Raw genomic sequence first — 19,111 nt, forward strand, 5'->3', positions numbered from 1 at the left:
TTCTGCCTTGTTGTATAGTAGAACATTTATTTTCTCTTGTCGCTTTCTGCCTTGTTGTATTGTAGAACCTTTATTTTCTCTTGTTGTCGCTTTCTGCCTTGTAGAATCTTCATTTTCTCTTGTTGTCGCTTTCTGTCTTCTTGTATTGTAGAACCTTTATTTTCTCTTGTTGTCGCTTTCTGCCTTGTAGAATCTTCAATTTCTCTTGTTGTCGCTTTCTGTCTTGTTGTATTGTAGAACCTTCACTTTCTCTTGTTGTCGCTTTCTGCCTTGTTGTATTGTAGAACCTTTATTTTCTCTTGTTGTCGCTTTCTGCCTTGTAGAACCTTCAATTTCTCTTGTTGTCGCTTTCTGTCTTGTTGTATTGTAGAACCTTCACTTTCTCTTGTTGTCGCTTTCTGCCTTGTTGTATTGTAGAACCTTTATTTTCTCTTGTTGTCGCTTTCTGCCTTGTTGTATTGTAGAACCTTCATTTCCTCTTGTTGTCGCTTTCTGCCTTGTTGTATTGTAGAACCTTCACTTTCTCTTGTTGTCGCTTTCTGCCTTGTTGTATTGTAGAACCTTCATTTCCTCTTGTTGTCGCTTTCTGCCTTGTTGTATTGTAGAACCTTCACTTTCTCTTGTTGTCGCTTTCTGCCTTGTTGTATTGTAGAACCTTCACTTTCTCTTGTTGTCGCTTTCTGCCTTGTTGTATTGTAGAACCTTCATTTCCTCTTGTTGTCGCTTTCTGTCTTTTAGAATCTTCATTTTCTCTTGTTGTCGCTTTCTGCCTTGTTGCATTGTAGAACCTTTATTTTCTCTTGTTGTCGCTTTCTGTCTTTAAGAATCTTCATTTTCTCTTGTTGTCGCTTTCTGCCTTGTTGTATAGTAGAACCTTCATTCCCTCTTGTCGCTTTCTGCCTTGTAGAATCTTCATTTTCTCTTGTTGTCGCTTTCTGCCTTGTTGTATTGTAGAACCTTCACTTTCTCTTGTTGTCGCTTTCTGCCTTGTTGTATTGTAGAACCTTCATTCCCTCTTGTTGTCGCTTTCTGCCTTGTAGAATCTTCACTTTCTCTTGTTGTCGCTTTCTGCCTTGTTGTATTGTAGAACCTTCATTTCCTCTTGTTGTCGCTTTCTGCCTTGTGGAATCTTCATTTTCTCTTGTTGTCGCTTTCTGCCTTGTTGTATTGTAGAACCTTCATACCCTCTTGTTGTCGCTTTCTGCCTTGTAGAATCTTCATTTTCTCTTGTTGTCGCTTTCTGCCTTGTCGTATTGTAGAAGCTTCATTTCGTCTTGTTGTCGCTTTCTGCCTTGTAGAATCTTCATGTTCTCTTGTTGTCGCTTTCTGTCTTGTTGTATTGTAGAACCTTCACTTTCTCTTGTTGTCGCTTTCTGTCTTGTTGTATTGTAGAACCTTCACTTTCTCTTGTTGTCGCTTTCTGCCTTGTTGTATTGTAAAATCTTCATTTCTTCTTGTTGTCGCTTTCTGCCTTGTAGAACCTTCAATTTCTCTTGTTGTCGCTTTCTTGCTTTGTTATTGTAGAACCTTTATTTTCTCTTCTGTCGCTTTCTGCCATGTTGTATAGTAGAACATTTATTTTCTCTTGTTGTCGCTTTCTGCCTTGTTGTATTGTAGAACCTTCATTTCCTCTTGTTGTCGCTTTCTGCCTTGTAGAACCTTCATTTTCTGTATTCCCTCTCCCCCCTCTCTTCGCCTGTTTTCTTTTCTTTCTCCCACCTTCTATTTGCTCTCTTGTCTATTCTCTGTTTCTAGCTATTTCTGTTTGTCAGTCTCTCTTTGACTCGTTGTTGCCACGTCGATCTGTTCTCACCTGGTTTTATTTGGGTTCGATGTAGTTTGTGTTCGTGATTGTCTTGAATCACCCCCAGATGGCGCAGTGGTAACGTCGTCACCTTGTAATCAAGAGATCCCGGTGTGATACCCGGCGGAGACATAGTAGTTCGGATCAAACTTTAAGCTTGTTGGTCAAGCTCGATTAGCCTATCCGTGATAAAGTAGACTAAGAACAAACTGTGAATGAATGAATGATTTGATGTATTTTAGTTCGCGTTGCTTTGGTTAATTGCGAGGATGAGGCGGAAAGATGAAATTGATGAAGGGACAATCACCAATACATATGGACAACACTACGCAGAAGCCCTACAAGGATTCTCCTTGCTGCAGGCGCCAGAGCTTCGCTAGTCTGCAAAATGCAGTCCAAGGTGTACTACGTGGAAGGGAGGTTTATATTTGGGTGTTTTCAAAAAGGGCTACCCCTTAGTCCTTACACTCGAACAAATTATGTCTTTGTTTATACGTGACGTAACACAAGGTATATCATGTATTTGTTACTAAGATCAGGGTTAACAGATCCTTTTGTATGGAGGGCTAGTGTTGGACCTGGCAACACTGGATGCAGCAAGTCGCCACATCATACACGGGGAAGCCTTGCTGTGACTTTCTCACACGTGGCATCCGCGCACTTCAGCCAAACGCCAAATTTCGTGGGCACTAGAACAAGTTGTGTGATCACCAGTTATAACGGGAGAAAAATTAAACTGCACATTCGTAATTCCGTACGTTGTATGCATCATAGGAAATGGATTTAGATCATCCGTATGTCGTCTTCGCACATGACATAACCAGCTGAGCGGAAAAAAAAAATAAGAATGAAACAACCTTGACCCACGAACGTACTGTTGTTCGATCGAATGAAGTCGGGGAAAAAAACAATTCGTATCACGATCAGAAATCATAAAATAACAAATAAAAACAAAGTTATAATAAAAATCACATGAATACATTGCATACGACCCTGAACGGACTTCCCATGTTTTTTTTCAGTTTCTATTTTTTTTCATTGTTCATTACGGATATACTACACTAACTCTTAACAATTTGCATAATCACTGGTTGTTAACAATTATCAGCATTTTGCAAAGGCTACATCTTCAATGACTTATGACACTAATAATGAATGTATAGGCGGATTTGCGTCACATATTTTTTAACCTCTGTCTGCCCTCGTAGACAGATGTTATAGAGATAAATTTTTGGACAAACCTCAAGATTTGTGTTGTTGTCCACCAAGAAAAGCTATTTATCTTGTCTTCTAATGACGATTGCAGTGTGAATTTCTATTGTAAGTCTAGATTCCGGTTACGATGTGGAAAATTCAAATTGAATTTGCATTGTAAGCCTAGAGTTGAGTTATGATGTGGAAATATACAAATTTCTTATTAAGGGATACTAAACACTTAAATTTTTGCACCTCATTATTCCATTGTCCATTAACTTCTCATCAAGGTTAAATTAATAGTATCAATAATATGTAATATATCTCAGGAGCGTATATTGGAGGCTATCTACACTATCTGCGAAGCCTGAAACCTAGAGAGTAGAATACAGAAGAAAAATTGATTATAAATTGTGAATAAAATTACTCGTTTCAATTAGATGATGGTGATTCTGGAGTTGGCAACCTCATATGTCAGGAGTTGGCAACCTCATATGTCAGGAGTTGGCAACCTCATATGTCAGGAGTTGGCAACCTCGTATGTCAGGAGTTGGCAACCTCGTATGTCAGGAGTTGGCAACCTCGTATGTCAGGAGTTGGCAACCTCGTATGTCAGGAGTTGGCAACCTCATATGTCAAGAGTTTGCAACCTGATTTCTTACTAGTAGTTTACAACTTAGCAACCGTTGGCATGGAAACGAGATTTCCTTGAAGACTCCGAGAACGAGAAAAATGGGTGTCTATCCACTTATACACGGTGTTCAGGCCTTCCCTCCTCCATAGCCTCCTAGGAACACGTGTCATAGATGGTGAGATAGTCCAGATCTGGGACTATTACATACACGAGGGGTATTCAGAAAGTAATTTCTAAAAGACTTTTAAAATGAGCCTGCAAGAACTTATCCCTGATACAAGTGCCGTAATAATGATGGTAACTATATTGAGACGTGGATTTTAAGCTTATTGGATTCTCGAATGGCGTCATACGACTGAAAATGCCGTTGTCTGTTTCTTAACAGACAATCTTGTCGATTTTATTCCCTTCTGCGATGCCTCAATTATTCTCTATACCCTGTCCCTTTTATCTCTGGAGCAAGGACTCGCATAGCTGCAGAGAAAGGGGGGGGGGGATCGCGTGGGCAGAGCGAAGTAGTATACGCAACTCAAAGGCTGGGAACTGCAGTAGCTCTTCTTCCTTTCACGCAATACCGTTTCCTCTCGGTGTTCATTGGTGGAGCCATCTCGCGTCACTACTTGCGCAGAAACTTGTTCTCTTGCTCCAGGGATAGGGGGGACAGGGTATAGCGTTATTTCGTCTGTCTTCGTATAGTTCCGGCATACCTCGTGGAAGTAAACGACAGGCGAATGCTGTGATTTCGCAACACGCGGCGGTTCGAATTAGCGTGCTATATCTCTGGCCCATATAGTTTCACATGGCCGCTCGGGGCACAAGTGTGAGTGACAACATTTATGATTAAAGTAATCTGACTGTAAACATTTGTGTGTGACAAATTTGTGTCCTTTTTTATTTCAAACTTTCTGAATACCCCTCGTATATATAATGTAAATTAAATGAAGTGACGCCAATTGATTTCAAAGTTCTGACAGCCTTTTCTCTTGTCCATTGCAGGAACATGTCTTCGAAGAGGAAGAGTCCTCCAACGAAGCTCCACGAGGGGCCCGAGTACGGCTCCAGCAGCGGCACTCCCGAGGACCCTTGCGGAGACGCATCGGCGCCCAACGTGTCACGCAACGGCGGCGCCGCGAGCGACGGCGTCGTCACGGACTTCGACGAGAGCAGCAACATGAGCGACCTCGACGCTTGCTACGACGAGCAGGGCGCCGGGGCGGCGTACAAGCTGTCCGACTTCTCGGACAACGAAGTGGACGACAGCCTGTCCTCGCTACCAAGCAAGAAGCAGCGGCTGCTGCTGTCGCTGCGTTCGGACACGGACTCGGACGGGACCGACCAGGACGCCGGTCTGGTCCCCAACAGCACGCAGCAGCACCAGGAGCACCACCGGTTCCTCCACGCTGGTTCCAGGTCGCCGCCGGATCGGGAGTCTGGTTCCGGTTCTCCGTCTTCCGACATCCTCGCGGCGAAATCCGTCAACAATAACAATAGCAGCAGCAACAACAATAACACGTTGCCTCACCCGAAGAGGACGATGGACGATGTCCTGAAGAGGCTGACGTCGAAGATGAACAACTACACCATAAGGGAGGAGAGGAGGCCCACCCCTTCGACAACGCCCACGAGTAAAGGGAACAGGTAATCTGCTCTTTCCTTTCCATTAAAATTACATAATTGCATGCCCACTTGCCCTAGGTTCGAATACTGACCCAGACACGGACGAAACATTGTAGTCTGTCCCTTAATAGCCTAGATGTAAGAAAACCAAGATACAAATGTACGGTATCCAGTGGCGGATTTACACGGGAAGCGGTGGAGTCTGGGGTGCATGCTTCTGTTCTCTCCATGGGTTTCGCATTTAGTTTTACAACACCAACAGTTGTGAAATAAGTGTTTCCAAATCATAAAAATTGGCACCAAAACTTGGCCCAGAGGAACACACATCTGATTGGAGAAACGTTTCTTTTAGTTATTTACCCTGTTAGAAGTTAGCGTAAATCTTACAATATTTTACCGTTAAAATACCACTCTCTGTTAATTATTAACCCCCCCCCCCCCCCCATCTGGCCTGGGAGATTTCACATGTAATGACCATCGACCTATGGTACAAGAATTAGACATACAAAGAAAAAAGCTTTCAATTTTTTCTAAAAAAAAACAAGACATTATCCCACTAACCTGGAAATTAAAAAGTTTATGACAACTGGCAAATTATTTTAACCCCCCCCCTCTTATCCAAGACTTTCAAAGAAGAATAAGTTTCTGACAGGAAGCTTGTTGACAATGTAGACTCTGTTAATTTATGGCGACCTGCAGGTCACGGAAAAATGGAACGAAGTCTGAGGCCGCTCACAAACATCTGAAACTCTCGCCCCCCTTTTCATTGTGATTTGATAAACGAAAGGGACAAGGCTGACCTCTGCCGGTGACCTCCGTAAACACCCTAACAAAGCGATAACTCTCTTATTATTGTAATCGTGGGCAAAGTGCGATTTGTCTAATTCACATGTTAATTTGGTTTCATTGCGATGAAGCAGAAGACTATTGTTTATGTACAAAAAGTTTATTAACTACGCTACACTGTTATAGGTTGGCGTAAAATTTAACAGCCTGTCTGTCAATTTACCCATGAGCACATGCGCACTCGTGTCGTCACTTCTCTGTACTGTGGCTACAATGAGAAGCAAACATGTCGGTAACAGTTTGGAATATAGAAGACAGACACACACAATTATGCATGTGTGTGTGTTATGCCTTTAGAGAATATTAGAAACACTCACTCGTACAAGTTATATACACTGTGTTTATATAGCCCTGTAGCACAGCATTGAGAAATATAACAAAACAACTTTTGAAATTTAAATGTGTGATTATGACTTGCAGTTGTGACAAAAAAACAACAATAAAATTATATTCATTACGGTTAACAATGTAATAGCCGTTAACACTTTAAGAACGGTCACGGTAATTGTTTATGGTAACTGCATGGCAGCGGAAATTGACGGTATTAGACCATCAGTGCTTCAGTCAACATTTTACAGTGTAAGACGTGAATGTACCGCGGTAAAAAAGAGTTCTAAATTCATATTTGTTCTTATTTATTTCCATATTATCTGGAATTCACAATGTGTTATTATGCAGTATATCTATATTGACTACAATTTTTACGGCAGAGAGAGAATCTGTAATAGAACATTGCAAATATTATGTAGGACCTATATTTGCTTGAAAAGCTTCCGGAAGAAGTATTATTTCATAACTGATATTATTAATCAATACTAAAACATTTTTGTGTGTCTAAATGCAACTGCTGACCTCGTGGCGGGGTGGTTAGTACAGCACGCGACGGCGCCAGAGGTCCCGGGTTCGAATCCCGGCCTGGGCATCAGTTTCATAATATCACTCATCCTCATCGTCGCGATCAGCCTAAAAGTTGCAGAAAAGCGAAGGAAAATAAACCCAGTACTTCATCCTGGCACGTATTTTCCTATTGTGGTGGTATCCGATATATCCAAACGCCCCTTGGCTTCACTGCCCAGTACCTAGCGCACAAAATGTATGCTGGGATCCTACAGTGGTAGGATCAGTGTCGACAATGACTTTCATGTTGCTTAGATGGAGGATGGAAAGCGTAGTCAGGAATGGGGACAATTCTGGATTCCACACCGTCCTCCCGGCTCCTGAGGGATGCTGGAGAGATCACAATGAGTCAGAAGTCGCGGAAACTCTCTCAGCTCCTAGTCACGCAAAGTCCAGCATACACTATGCAAAAGATTCCCGCTCCATCGAGAAGAAGGGACGACGGTCCACTCTTTATGTGGTTACTGCGAGGAGGTGAATAATTCAAGTCCCTCCACTATGGCCGGCGCTTTCTTCGGCAAGCGGTGCATTATTCAGGTCCAGAAGCTGTGCTCTCTCCTCTTCCCCCGCACGCAATCTGCACGTTCCTTTCTTTTTTCGCACTTTCTCTCTCTAGCCTTTCTTTTCCTTGGTGGCCGGCAGGGGACTCCCCGATTAAGGGTGTGACGGGCACAAAGATGCAAAAAGCCCTTTTCGGCGGAAGCGCCAAAGGACGCGGGCATCAGGATGCAATGCATGCATCAACCTGCTTGTTTCTTGGGAATAAAAGCTGCTGGAGCGCGTGAGTGACCTCTGCATCTCTTCCGATTGCCCTCGGACGTGCAGTCTGTAAGTAATTACTCGATAACTGTGCTTCTTCTGTCTCGCTCTAATGGATTGTGGCCGTACTATCCTACCAAGATAACTGTAGCAAAATAAACGCTTCTCCTTCACTTCGCTCCCGATGTTCACCGTGCGTTCTGTTGACAGTTTTCCTAACATCCATTGTCTGTAAAACGTTGACTAGACCGTCAATTTTCGCTGCCATCCAACTAGAAAAATGATCGTGAACGTTTTTAAAGTAGTAGTTCCCCTAATTAATGTAATTTGAATATTTCAGTTTAAAACACTATGTTTAGTGCATAATTTTGAATCATTATCTATCTTTATGCACGATAAAATATTTAAATTCGAATAATAAAACTGTTGTGTACCGTTTTTATAAATTAACAGGCAGGCTGTTAAATTTTTAACGGTAGAATATCGTAAATTTTGCTGTTCTAACAGGGTAGTGCTTCTACTATATACATATATTCTAAAACTACTTTTCAAGAGAGCACCTTTTCTTTTGTCTTCTTGAGCAATTTATTTTTCCCATGGTAGGGATCGTACCTGTGACTTTTAGTGCAAATCCGATGAGGTAATTATTTCACAGCGCCCCCTTGAAACATAGTTTTGGGCGACCCTTTCTTAGGACACTCAACCTCTCTTCCACGCAGCACACTCTGGATTGCATTATTGCAAACTAACGAGGCTCTGGCGCCTCGACCTGCAGCTAGGACAATCATCTGTAAGACTTATGTTGTGGTCGCACAAACGAGTTTGTTTCTCATTGTCCATGGACATCCGCAGGATTTTTTCCAGGAAGGGGAACACTCCTTTTGGTGTTAATACTGGATGTGCGTTCTTAACCATCATTTGTGGTGTACACTGACTGTCAAACAACAACAGTGGTGGAGATGGGTAAAGGGGGGGGGGAATTGCCCCCGCACTATGCTTAATCTTATCTACAAAGGGAAATGTACTGTCTTTGCCCCTCCGGTTTTGGGGCCCAATCCCACCAACAACAAGGATGTAGAGTGAAGCCTTTAATACTCGATAGATGTTGTGGTAGAGCTATGGCTACCAAGTTGCCACCATTTTGAGTTGCATCTCAGTTGCATATTTGTTAGAGTGTACTCGCTAAGAAAGCGGTAATGTTACTAATTGTGCTTGGGCTGTCATGGTGGACAATAGTCACCAATTTAAAGATTCTATGTGTATCTCATAAATTGTTGCGGGTAGGAGAAAACTTTGAAACAAAAATAAGTTCTCGTTACGAAGTGAAGGGCTTTCGTTCTTATAATTTATTACATGACCCTTGCCCTTTTCATGATCTGAAGCATTTTCCGCTATACATTTTGCATCTAAATATCAAATGTACAGTCACCTGCAATAAAAATGGCACACCTAGATCCTGAAATATTCGCAAGGCGTTGTGTGTTGACAAACTCGATTGCGATAAGTGGATTTTAATAGGAAATTTTGAATGGAAACTTCTACCACAGCCGTAGAGTTATGCAACACACACAACGCCTTGCAGGGAAACGAGTATTTCAGGATCTAGGTGTCCCATTTTTATTGCAGGTGAGTGTACATACACATTTGTCTCATTTTGAAGCATATAATTATTTATGTCTACAAAACTTTAAGTGATTAAAGGAGGGTTAAAGTGAAGGTGCAATGTAATTTGTATGATTTATCAATACGTTGTTTGAACTTTTCTTTCGTTCTTTCTTTGCCACAGCCTGGGGGAGCAGTTGCACGACGCCTCGTTGAAGCCGGAGAACAACTCCATGAATTTCGTGGACAGCGCGGCTCTCCACCAAGCGCTAGCTGGAGACAGCATCCTGGAGAAGGAGCGACGGTTATCGGAAATGATTCTCCAGCTCCAGATGTTGAGGGACCAGCTCATCGCCCAGCAGGAGCAGCAGAACAAGGTAGGTGCCTCCATCTTTGTTTCTCCCGAGACGTTTATCGGCGATGTGCAGTGGTGCTCCATCGTGCAGGGAATCGCGAACGGATTTGGAGTCGTGAAATTTTAAGGACACTTTTTTTTTTTTCCAACGTTATGCTTATGTACAAAATACGCAACGAATTGCTCCTGATTTTTTTTTACTCATTTTTCATCTTTGACCTTAGTAACAGTGGCTTTAGATACCATGTCGGACTTTGTAAGCAACGTCCATTTTTACAGGAGGCGACTCGAATTAGTCCTTTAAATTTTACAGTGCGCGTAAAGTTGAAATAACGGAGAAAATAATGATTGTATCAGATGTATACAAGTCTACCATAAGATACAAAATTAAAAGTGCTGAGGCAAATAGCTCTCAAGTTCAGCAACCAGTTGAGCTGCTCGTCAATATACGTAGGTCAAAGACAGTGGCGTGCCCAAGGGCGTGTTGGTAGGGGATATACCCCCCTTCCTTCTCTTTGGCACAGTATTCCTAAACAAAAAGAACTTCATAGTCAGGATGGTAAAATGAGGGCTAACTACTAAAAAGATGTACACGTAATCCTCACCTTTCGAAAACCTGGGTACGTCACTGGTCAGAGATGTCCAAACTTTTTTATCTGCAGGGCCAGTAACAGCTAGACCCATTGGTCGCTGGACATAATTACATTATATCTACACTAAAAGTAATGTCTGGAAATACCAGAGATTTTATCAGTGCTAAGTAGTAAGGGTGGCCCTAGTCTTGGTGAATTAAAATTGGTAGATTGCCTTTCCGTACCAACGTCTATGTAATAAAGGACTCTCTGGTTCATTATACAGTGGTCCGGATGCCAGTTTAAACTGTAGGTCCATTCCCGATTGGCCTATCTGAGCATAACATTGGATCAAAGGAGTGAAATATGCATTTTTGCAAAATTCCACCCCGTTAGTAACTGTGCACCTGATATCCTGGGCGAAAAGCCTTAACTTGTTTCAGTTCTAACCTCGTATAATTTCGTCCGTCGCGATCTGTTACTTTGAAGAGCGAGAAGCGTACAAAGTCATAAGAGGCCGGTGTCTTCTCAAGGGGAGAAGGCCGGCGCGGTGACTGGTCCATAGCATCCGTTCCTCGAATTTGCCACAACGACGCCATTGTCAGCTGCTCAGCTTCTCGGAGATTAAAATTTCAACGAGGCACACAGTGAGGCCAGATTTTTTGATGGCGAGATTCTTCAGACGTCAGCAAAATCGCATTCGCAAGTTCCTGCCTCAGCTCTACAAACTAACATGTTTTACAAGATGCGCAGGTGGATGCCTTCGGGTTTGGTTTTCTAAAGTCCAGGGTTCGAGTTTCTAAGGTAACCCCAAAATATGTTGATGCAGCGTATTGAGGACAGCAGGGGAGGTATATCAGGGGTAGAAAACCTAGTAACAGCGGCGATGGGACTTGATGCTCTAACATCGTGTTGTGTAAAAGAGATTTATTGGGAAGGAAAGTTTGCTGATATAAAGTTGCTTGCACAACATGCTGGCTAATTGCGAAGGTGATGAGGATGATATGATGAAATTGTTGAAGGACACTCACAAAGAGCTTACTATGCTAACCACTCCTCCATGGAGGTCGGCATTGTTGAGTTACTGTTTTGGTTAGTCCACTTTGAGCACAGATAGGCTAATCGGGACTGGGCCGACAGTTTAAAGTGGGATCCCAAACACACTGCGCCTCCGCATCGAACCCATCATTACAAGCCGACCAATAGAGTTAGCCAACACGCATGACGCATTGCAGGGAAGCGTGTATCTCAGGATATAGGAGTCTCGTTTTTTTTTACTGGTGGCTGTACATGTCACGTGACCACGTGTCCAGGCAGATTTCATCATAAGCGAGAACGCAATATAGTGGGTTTTTTTTCCTGCCGGAAAATTCAGTACCAAACAGTTCAGAACTGGTGGATACGCTCTTCAATGACCACTTAGGGGGAAAAAAGGTTTATTTCGGAGTGTTTCTGTGTATATCCGCTCCGTTTCTTTGTCGCTGCTATCGCCGTGTATATCTTGCCGATCGCGAGACAACCTTCGTTTGAATCCAGCACACAGATACTCGCTGGCGTTCATGATGTATAAAAAACGAGGACGGGCGAGCGTGGATGGAGGATATCAGTGTTTTGTGATGCTTCTGACTGACAATGCGTTCCTTCATTTGACGCACAGTGAGTCCATTTTGCTTCGGCCACAGCGGCATCGTGGGGTAATATAGCGTGCGCTCCTTCACTGGAACACACGAACTTTGTGCGGGGAGGGGGATAAGTGTTACCATCTCATCGAATATTTTACTGACCAACCCGATGAATATGAAATTCCTGGAAATTCGACGTGTTCTGTCTATTTCCGTCTGGTTCATGGGCGCTCCCCGGAACTTTTGATGGAGAAAGGGGGACTCAACCACTACTGAATAATTAATGTGATATTTTCTATAAACCGTCCTTGGTGCCCCTCTGGCCCGAATTATGTTGTCATTTAAGGAGAGTTGGCTTTTGAGTAACTCCGATATGTTTTTTTTTTTTTGCTCAGTAATTCGATTATTCTTTGCGAATTTGTCTTGCTTGAAACACTAACTCAGTTATTCTATTGAAAATTAATTCAGAGCTCTTGTGTTGGAAAGTAACAGAGTTTCTTAGTTGAAAAAGTAAAGAAGTTACTGAGCTGTTGAAAGGGCAACTCAGAGTCAATCTGCGTAAAGGGCAACTCACGAGTCTGTCTGCGTAAAGTGCAACTCACGAGTCTGTCTGCGTAAAGTGCAACTCACGAGTCTGTCTGCGTAAAGTGCAACTCACGAGTCTGTCTGCGTAAAGTGCAACTCACGAGTCTGTCTGCGCAAAGTGCAACTCACGAGTCTGTCTGCGTAAAGGGCAACTCACGAGTCAGTCTGCGTAAAGTGCAACTCACGAGTCTGTCTGCGTAAAGTGCAACTCACGAGTCTGTCTGCGTAAAGGGCAAGTCACGAGTCTGTCTGCGTAAAGGGCAAGTCACGAGTCTGTCTGCGTAAAGGGCAAGTCACGAGTCTGTCTGCGTAAAGGGCAAGTCACGAGTCTGTCTGCGTAAAGGGCAAGTCACGAGTCTGTCTGCGTAAAGGCCAACTCACGAGTCTGTCTGCGTAAAGGCCAACTCACGAGTCTGTCTGCGTAAAGGCCAACTCACGAGTCTGTCTGCGTAAAGGGCAAGTCACGAGTCTGTCTGCGTAAAGGCCAACTCACGAGTCTGTCTGCGTAAAGGCCAACTCACGAGTCTGTCTGCGTAAAGGCCAACTCACGAGTCTGTCTGCGTAAAGGGCAAGTCACGAGTCTGTCTGCGTATAGGGCCACTCAGAGTCAGTCTGCGTAAGGAGCCACTCCGAGTCAGTCTGCGTAAAGGGCCACTCCAAGTCACTTTGGTGAAAGGCAACTCTGAGTAGCTCTGTTCAAAGAGGAACTAGGTTACCATGACTACGCCAGGAGGGGCGGCCGGTGTCCTTATAACTGCTACCCAAAGGAAAATAAAAACAATTGACAATTAAAATAAATTTTAATGTAATTATGTTTTTGATGTAATTTAGAGGTATGACACATGCAACTGCCTTTCCATAAACTATTCTCGTCATCTTTCCCAACCCAGTTTTTCCTGGTCACGTTACTAGGATTTGTTTATGTTTAGCAGGATGTTGAAGATAGTGTTTATGAATATTAATCATACACCGAGCCCCCTACCCGGCGCTGCAGAAATATATAGTTTCGAGATAGCTTGCTCGAGGATGGACTTTGTTCTTCCGAAGAGTCAGAAAGTGTTTTTTAGGGAAGTGAAGCCAGGGAGAAGAATGCATCCTTGCTTTGAGGGGGTAAGTGATGATACCCAGACAACAAGGTCACGGGGTCGACGTCTAAACGGCCACAAGAGAAAACTCCTGCGAGCCGAGCGATCTGTTCTCGCTCCAGCCGAATCTTCGGAAATGGGGCTCCTTGTCTGGGTGTGCTGCGGGGGACGGAGGCGTTTTCTGCTGACAAAGAGATCCACTGTTTGTCTCGGAACACTACCACCCTCTGTCTGCAGAGAGGTGCAAGAAACAGGAAGCGTGGTTAGGGATGGATGATATTGGATAACGCTCTTCCATTTACATCCAAGTCATTTGAATGCCCTTGCGTGTTGATTTGGCTGTTGTTCGTAGCGAAGTATGCACAAAACAAGACACCACAGTGGGATCTTGAAAGCGTTACGCGTCGTTTGCTAGTAGTTTAGCGACGACTCCATAGATGTCTCTGTCTATTATTAATCAGATTTACGTTGTAGTACCCACGAAATGTGGTTCTAGTTAAGAAGAAGAGAACAAAGTTTTTGGCATCTACAAAAGTTATAAAAAATATTACATTCATGCAGTTTATTATTCCAAAATATCAAGTGCGGCCATTTTTCTGCAAGTAGGGTTGTGGAAAGTGTATAGAAGTTCATGGGCAAATATATCCTGATTACTTGACTATTGCAATTATTTTTTAAAGGCTTGATAGGCTTTCTTGCGCTAAATAGCGATGGATAGTCATATCAGTACTGAAAATTTTGATCCATATACGTTACTAAATGTTAAAGCTACCGTAATTAAGCGTCCGACGAACTGTCCTAGGATAAGCATTTATATAAATTTATCTTGTGTCGAAAAACTGTGTCGATTCCTCAGCAAATTATTATTTTTTAAATTTTAAGTCCACTTTATGCACAGATTGGCGAATCTGAACTGGATCTACAGTTTAAAGTGAAATCAGAACCGCTGTACAATGTACCTTCACCGGGCATCGAACTCTGGACCCCTTTTCGAATCTTCATATGCATGGAGAGGAGACATAACATAGTCTAGTCTCGAAAAGTTTGCACATTATACAATATATAACCTATGTAGAAATAATAGGACCCTTGTGTATGTCTGAATCGAAGACAGTAGAGGGAATAAGACTCTTTAATTTCGTTTACCCCATACATTTACACTGGTGCCACCTGTGGCGAGACGCGAAACTATTTCAACCTATTGCGCAGTAGCTTTTTCTGATTGGCTACTCTTTGTTTCCAAACCAGAATGGCGCCAAAGACGGTTGATTGGCGCTCTTATGTTTCATGTTTGCTGAAGTGTCATTCACATGTAGAATAGTAGCAATTGCTTTCATCTACTCTTACCCAATTAACAGTAAAATACTGCGACAAGAATAGCTGCCATGCGTGGAGATTTTAATGCCTATTTTCCTCAATTCAAACTCGCTTTCCATGCTATCTCTTGGAGAAAACCTTCGTTTAGAAATAACACCAATTTGGTATTTGTACTTTTTATCTTTTAGAATCCCTCTTATAACCACAAGATAAATATGTATTAGGTGTGTGTCCATCGTTGAGACACACAAGAGAGAGACATCTGTTGAGGTGGTGCTAAACTAATGCAAAACTTATGCACAATGCTTTCTGAGGTTATTTGAAGAGTCTTGCTTTCATTGTTTTTAATTTGGAGTGTATTTCTTTCATTGTTTTTAATTTGAATAAGGTGCACCATAAAGCAGTTTTAATTCCGGTGAAATTTTAAGACACCTTACGTTCTAAAGAGACAGCGAGGCTTGTCTCGAATTTCGAGGCGTTATTTATAAAAGTCGTTGTTGAGAATAGATCAATGACAGGGGGTTTGTGCTGTACACGTGCGTCAAACAAAATGGCCAATTCTGCGTCTTTGTGCAATCCTCTGAGACAGAAGTAGTATTTTTTTTTTCGTTTTTTTTTTTTACAACAAAAAGTGCGTGCGTTGAATTACCCCGTCTCTCTCTTTCTACACGAGCCTTTGTTACGGTTACAGAAGTTACCGATCCCCACGCACTGCACTTACACGCATCCGTAAGCAACTGATCCATGCGTAAACATGCATCCTCTTGGTGGCACAAAACAGGGTCGTGGTCCTTAAAAGGGCCAGAAAACTCTCCGCTGCCACTTTTTTGTTCCCGCATTCCCCTCCCCTCTTTCCATTTTCCACCCAAAAAGGCTTTTGTGAAGGAAAACAACATTTTTTTCCCGGCAGAAAAAGGGATTTAGTTGCTGGGCTTCATTGCCGAGATTCAAATGAACATTGTAGGACAAGAGCGGAGAGAGGGTGGGACAGCACGTGTGCTGAACATGCGTGAGTGTGTGTTTTCCTCTACCTCTCGCTCTTCCTAAGGGGTTTTTCTGTCTTGACTTCCCTCAGTTACTCGTTGTCTTTTGAATTTCTGTTTTTTTAAATATCATTCTCCTTTAGTTTCCCAGTTCTCTTCCCTTTTTTTCCTAACCCTCTTTCTCCTGAACCATTTTCTCTTTTTATTTTGCTTTCTTCTGAAGACCTTTATTTTCTGACTCACCCAATTTACATCATGCCTTTTCAAAAACGGAACAGGTCCTGTATATGCAGATATTCTCTTTTCCCGGTGTTCTTCAAGCCTTCTGCATTCCCTCCAAGGTTCCATCTTTTGTGCAAACTTCTTTTATACACCGTCCCCCCTTTTTTTCTTTCTTTTTTCATTTCTATGGTAATCTTAAACATAGAATCCTTGTATGTAGCCTTCGCCTACAGTACCAGCCTTCACAAAGGCTGGAAGACAGTTCCAGATGAAAGAAAAGGAGAAAGTAATCCCTTTCTGCTTGCGGAAACCTTATACTTTTTTTCGGTGGAGTCTTTCCCATTTTTCCCCCATTGCTTTCCACTCAATAGAATCCCCTCTTCGTTCTTGCCGCTGGCTGGACTCATGTGCGATTGAAAGGGCGTTCCGCTCCCCGGAACGCTTTAATTTGATTAATTTGTTGATTGTTGTGATGGAAATTAGCCTTACACATACATAATGCGTGTTTAGAGAGCCATCCCACAGGTAACGATAAATATTCACACACACACACACACACACACACACACACACACACACACACACACACACACACACCCACACCCACACACATACACATACACACATATACAGGGTGACAATTAATGAACTATATGAAATAAAACTGAAATTAGTGACAAACCACGTAGTATACAAACTGTATTGCACATGTAAACGGCACTACAGACATTCAGATTTAGGTTATGACATGTTCGATATGTCTGCCATCTCTGGCGATGATGTGGGGCAGACGAACAGCAAAATTCTGCATGACCCGCTGAAGTGTCGAAACATCGATACTGTCGATAACCTCCTGAATGGCAGTTTTCAGCTCGGCAATGGTTTTGGGGTTATTTCTGTACAACTTGTCCTTAACATAGCCCCCTTCCAGTGGCCTCTGGGTACCCCAGAGCCAGAATGCGGTCCCCAAAATACTCCTCGAGGACATTTTCACTTGTAAATGGCCGACATCAACACGTTGCGTGCGCATACGAATTCCCATCATGCCCTGTGGCCAGCCACGCAGTTTGGACGTCATCACGCGAACCGTTCAGAAATTATGACGGTTTTATTTCATATAGTTCATTAATTGTCACCCTGTATATATATATATACAGTGCGTTGGCTCTGGACCGAGTTCGTCCTGTTACGTCTAGCTTATTTACGCACATATCTTTAGTATTTAGACAATTATATTTATATTGCACAACGAGTACTATACTCCATGAGGCCTTAGAAAGATCGCTTCGCGGGGTTGCAGCAGACGACAATATGAGGGTGTGTCTGCGAGAACCAATCAGGTCCACGAATGAGCGAGCCCGTTTGCCGTAGCTAGCTCGCTGCACCCTTCTGGAAGGGTGAGTGACCTCTGCCTCTTGCTACCTCGGCTTGTTTGTTCGGCTGAGGAGCAGACGACACGAGAGTATCGGCAATAGTGTGCGAGCGACGTCTGCTGTTAGCCCGCGAAATTCTCTTTCTAAGGTTTTCTGCAGTATAACCTGTGTTATAAGAGTTGTTCACAATTTGTTCACGCGCTATCTCGGCCCAGAGCCAAAACGAAAGCGCTGTATAAGTCCAATTGTAGCTATAAATCATCAATCAAGATAAGGTGATTCCGTCCCGCAATCTCTAAACTAATGCCATCAAATGTATACCCCTGCCACACACTCTCCCAGCCCCCATTCACAGCGCAGAACGGCGATTTTGAAAAAAATCCCGTTTTCCTGCTGACAGCTTCAGGGAGGAGGGATTCTAAGGTTGCCGAAATATGAAGGTAGCAGTAGTCCTAATTGGATGTTTGACCGCTAGTTTCTTCGAAGGTAAACGCGGCAACAGCGGGTCACTGCCACTGTCCCCGCTTCGGTTCTTGGCTTGGACGGACTTTAACAATGAAATGCCTTTTAACACTAGAAGCAAAGATATTTGGAAAACAAAATACACAATATTTCTACATTGCATCGTACCATGAAGGCACATGATTATAAAGAGATGGTAGGGCTCACATGTTTTAGTTCTAGGAATATAGGCTATCCCCGATAGCGTAATGGTAACGTCGTCGCCTTGTAATAAAGCTGTCCCGGTTTAAGGCACATAGTGGTTCGGATCTCACTTTAGACTGAGGTCCAGTCCCGATTAGCCAGCCTGTGCATAATGTGGACATATACATTCTACCGTGCCATAAAGGCACATGAGGTTTAGTGAAGTAGGACTCACATATTCTTGATCTGGAGGTGATGTAATCTTTACCCCCTAACCACACCCATTGATTAGAGACTGGGTGCGCTCTAGAGCTGGTTTAGGCAGGGATATTTTGTCGGAGAATGTTCTCACCTGAGATCACGTCTTCCGCGTGGCCGACTCCTCAAGGACTGGACCACCGCAGATCTCTTTCTACACACGCATACTCTTCTTGCCATGCTTATACGATCCTATTCTAACTGAAATCGCTGTCAAATATCTTCCCCCTTCTCCGCTTCTCCTCTCTCTCTGAAATCAATTCCTTTATTATGCGACTTATTCAGATTAAAGACAATGTGGGCAAGACTGCTCAACTGATCTCTGAAAGCAACGTACGTAAGTTTTGCATTAGTTTAGCAGCACGTCAACAGATGTCTCTCTCCCTTTCATGTGCCTCAACGAGGGATTCTATGCTCTTGAGGCATGTCCGTGGAGGAGGGATGGAAGACAAGAATAAAAAAAGAACCTATAGATGGTTTAGTCCCTGCATGTTACACTGTTTCTCTTCTTGTACTACAAGAATGATTAGGCCAACAGAATCACAAGTGACCAAGGTTATTAGAGTTACGTAACCACTAGGAGCCGCAAGCCAAAGGTTAACGGAAATATACTATTATGTTCAAAAGGCAAGTTTTTTTTTCTTATCACTGTCTTCTTTTTGTCTTCCGATGCAACGCTGATGTCAAGTGAATTGTGCGAAAGGACTCGGCTTAATCAAGTAAATAAGTTTCTTTCTACTT

General features: G+C 43.0%; 1 protein-coding gene across 4 annotated transcripts in view; it reads left to right on the forward strand.

Moving 5' to 3' along the window:
• The window catches only part of Sox102F (transcription factor Sox102F), a 599,620-nt gene that overhangs the window by 457,660 nt on the left and 122,849 nt on the right, over nucleotides 1-19,111 (forward strand). For all 4 annotated transcript variants that reach the window (XM_083123658.1, XM_083123661.1, XM_083123659.1 and 1 more), the window contains 2 exons: nucleotides 4,629-5,270; nucleotides 9,538-9,730. In XM_083123658.1, coding sequence (XP_082979784.1) covers nucleotides 4,629-5,270; nucleotides 9,538-9,730 — 835 coding nt within the window. The remainder of the gene's footprint in view (nucleotides 1-4,628; nucleotides 5,271-9,537; nucleotides 9,731-19,111) is intronic.

This window comes from Lepisma saccharinum, chromosome 6 (assembly GCF_977018435.1).
Source record: "Lepisma saccharinum chromosome 6, izLepSacc3.1, whole genome shotgun sequence".
Taxonomy (NCBI): Eukaryota; Metazoa; Arthropoda; class Insecta; order Zygentoma; family Lepismatidae; genus Lepisma; species Lepisma saccharinum.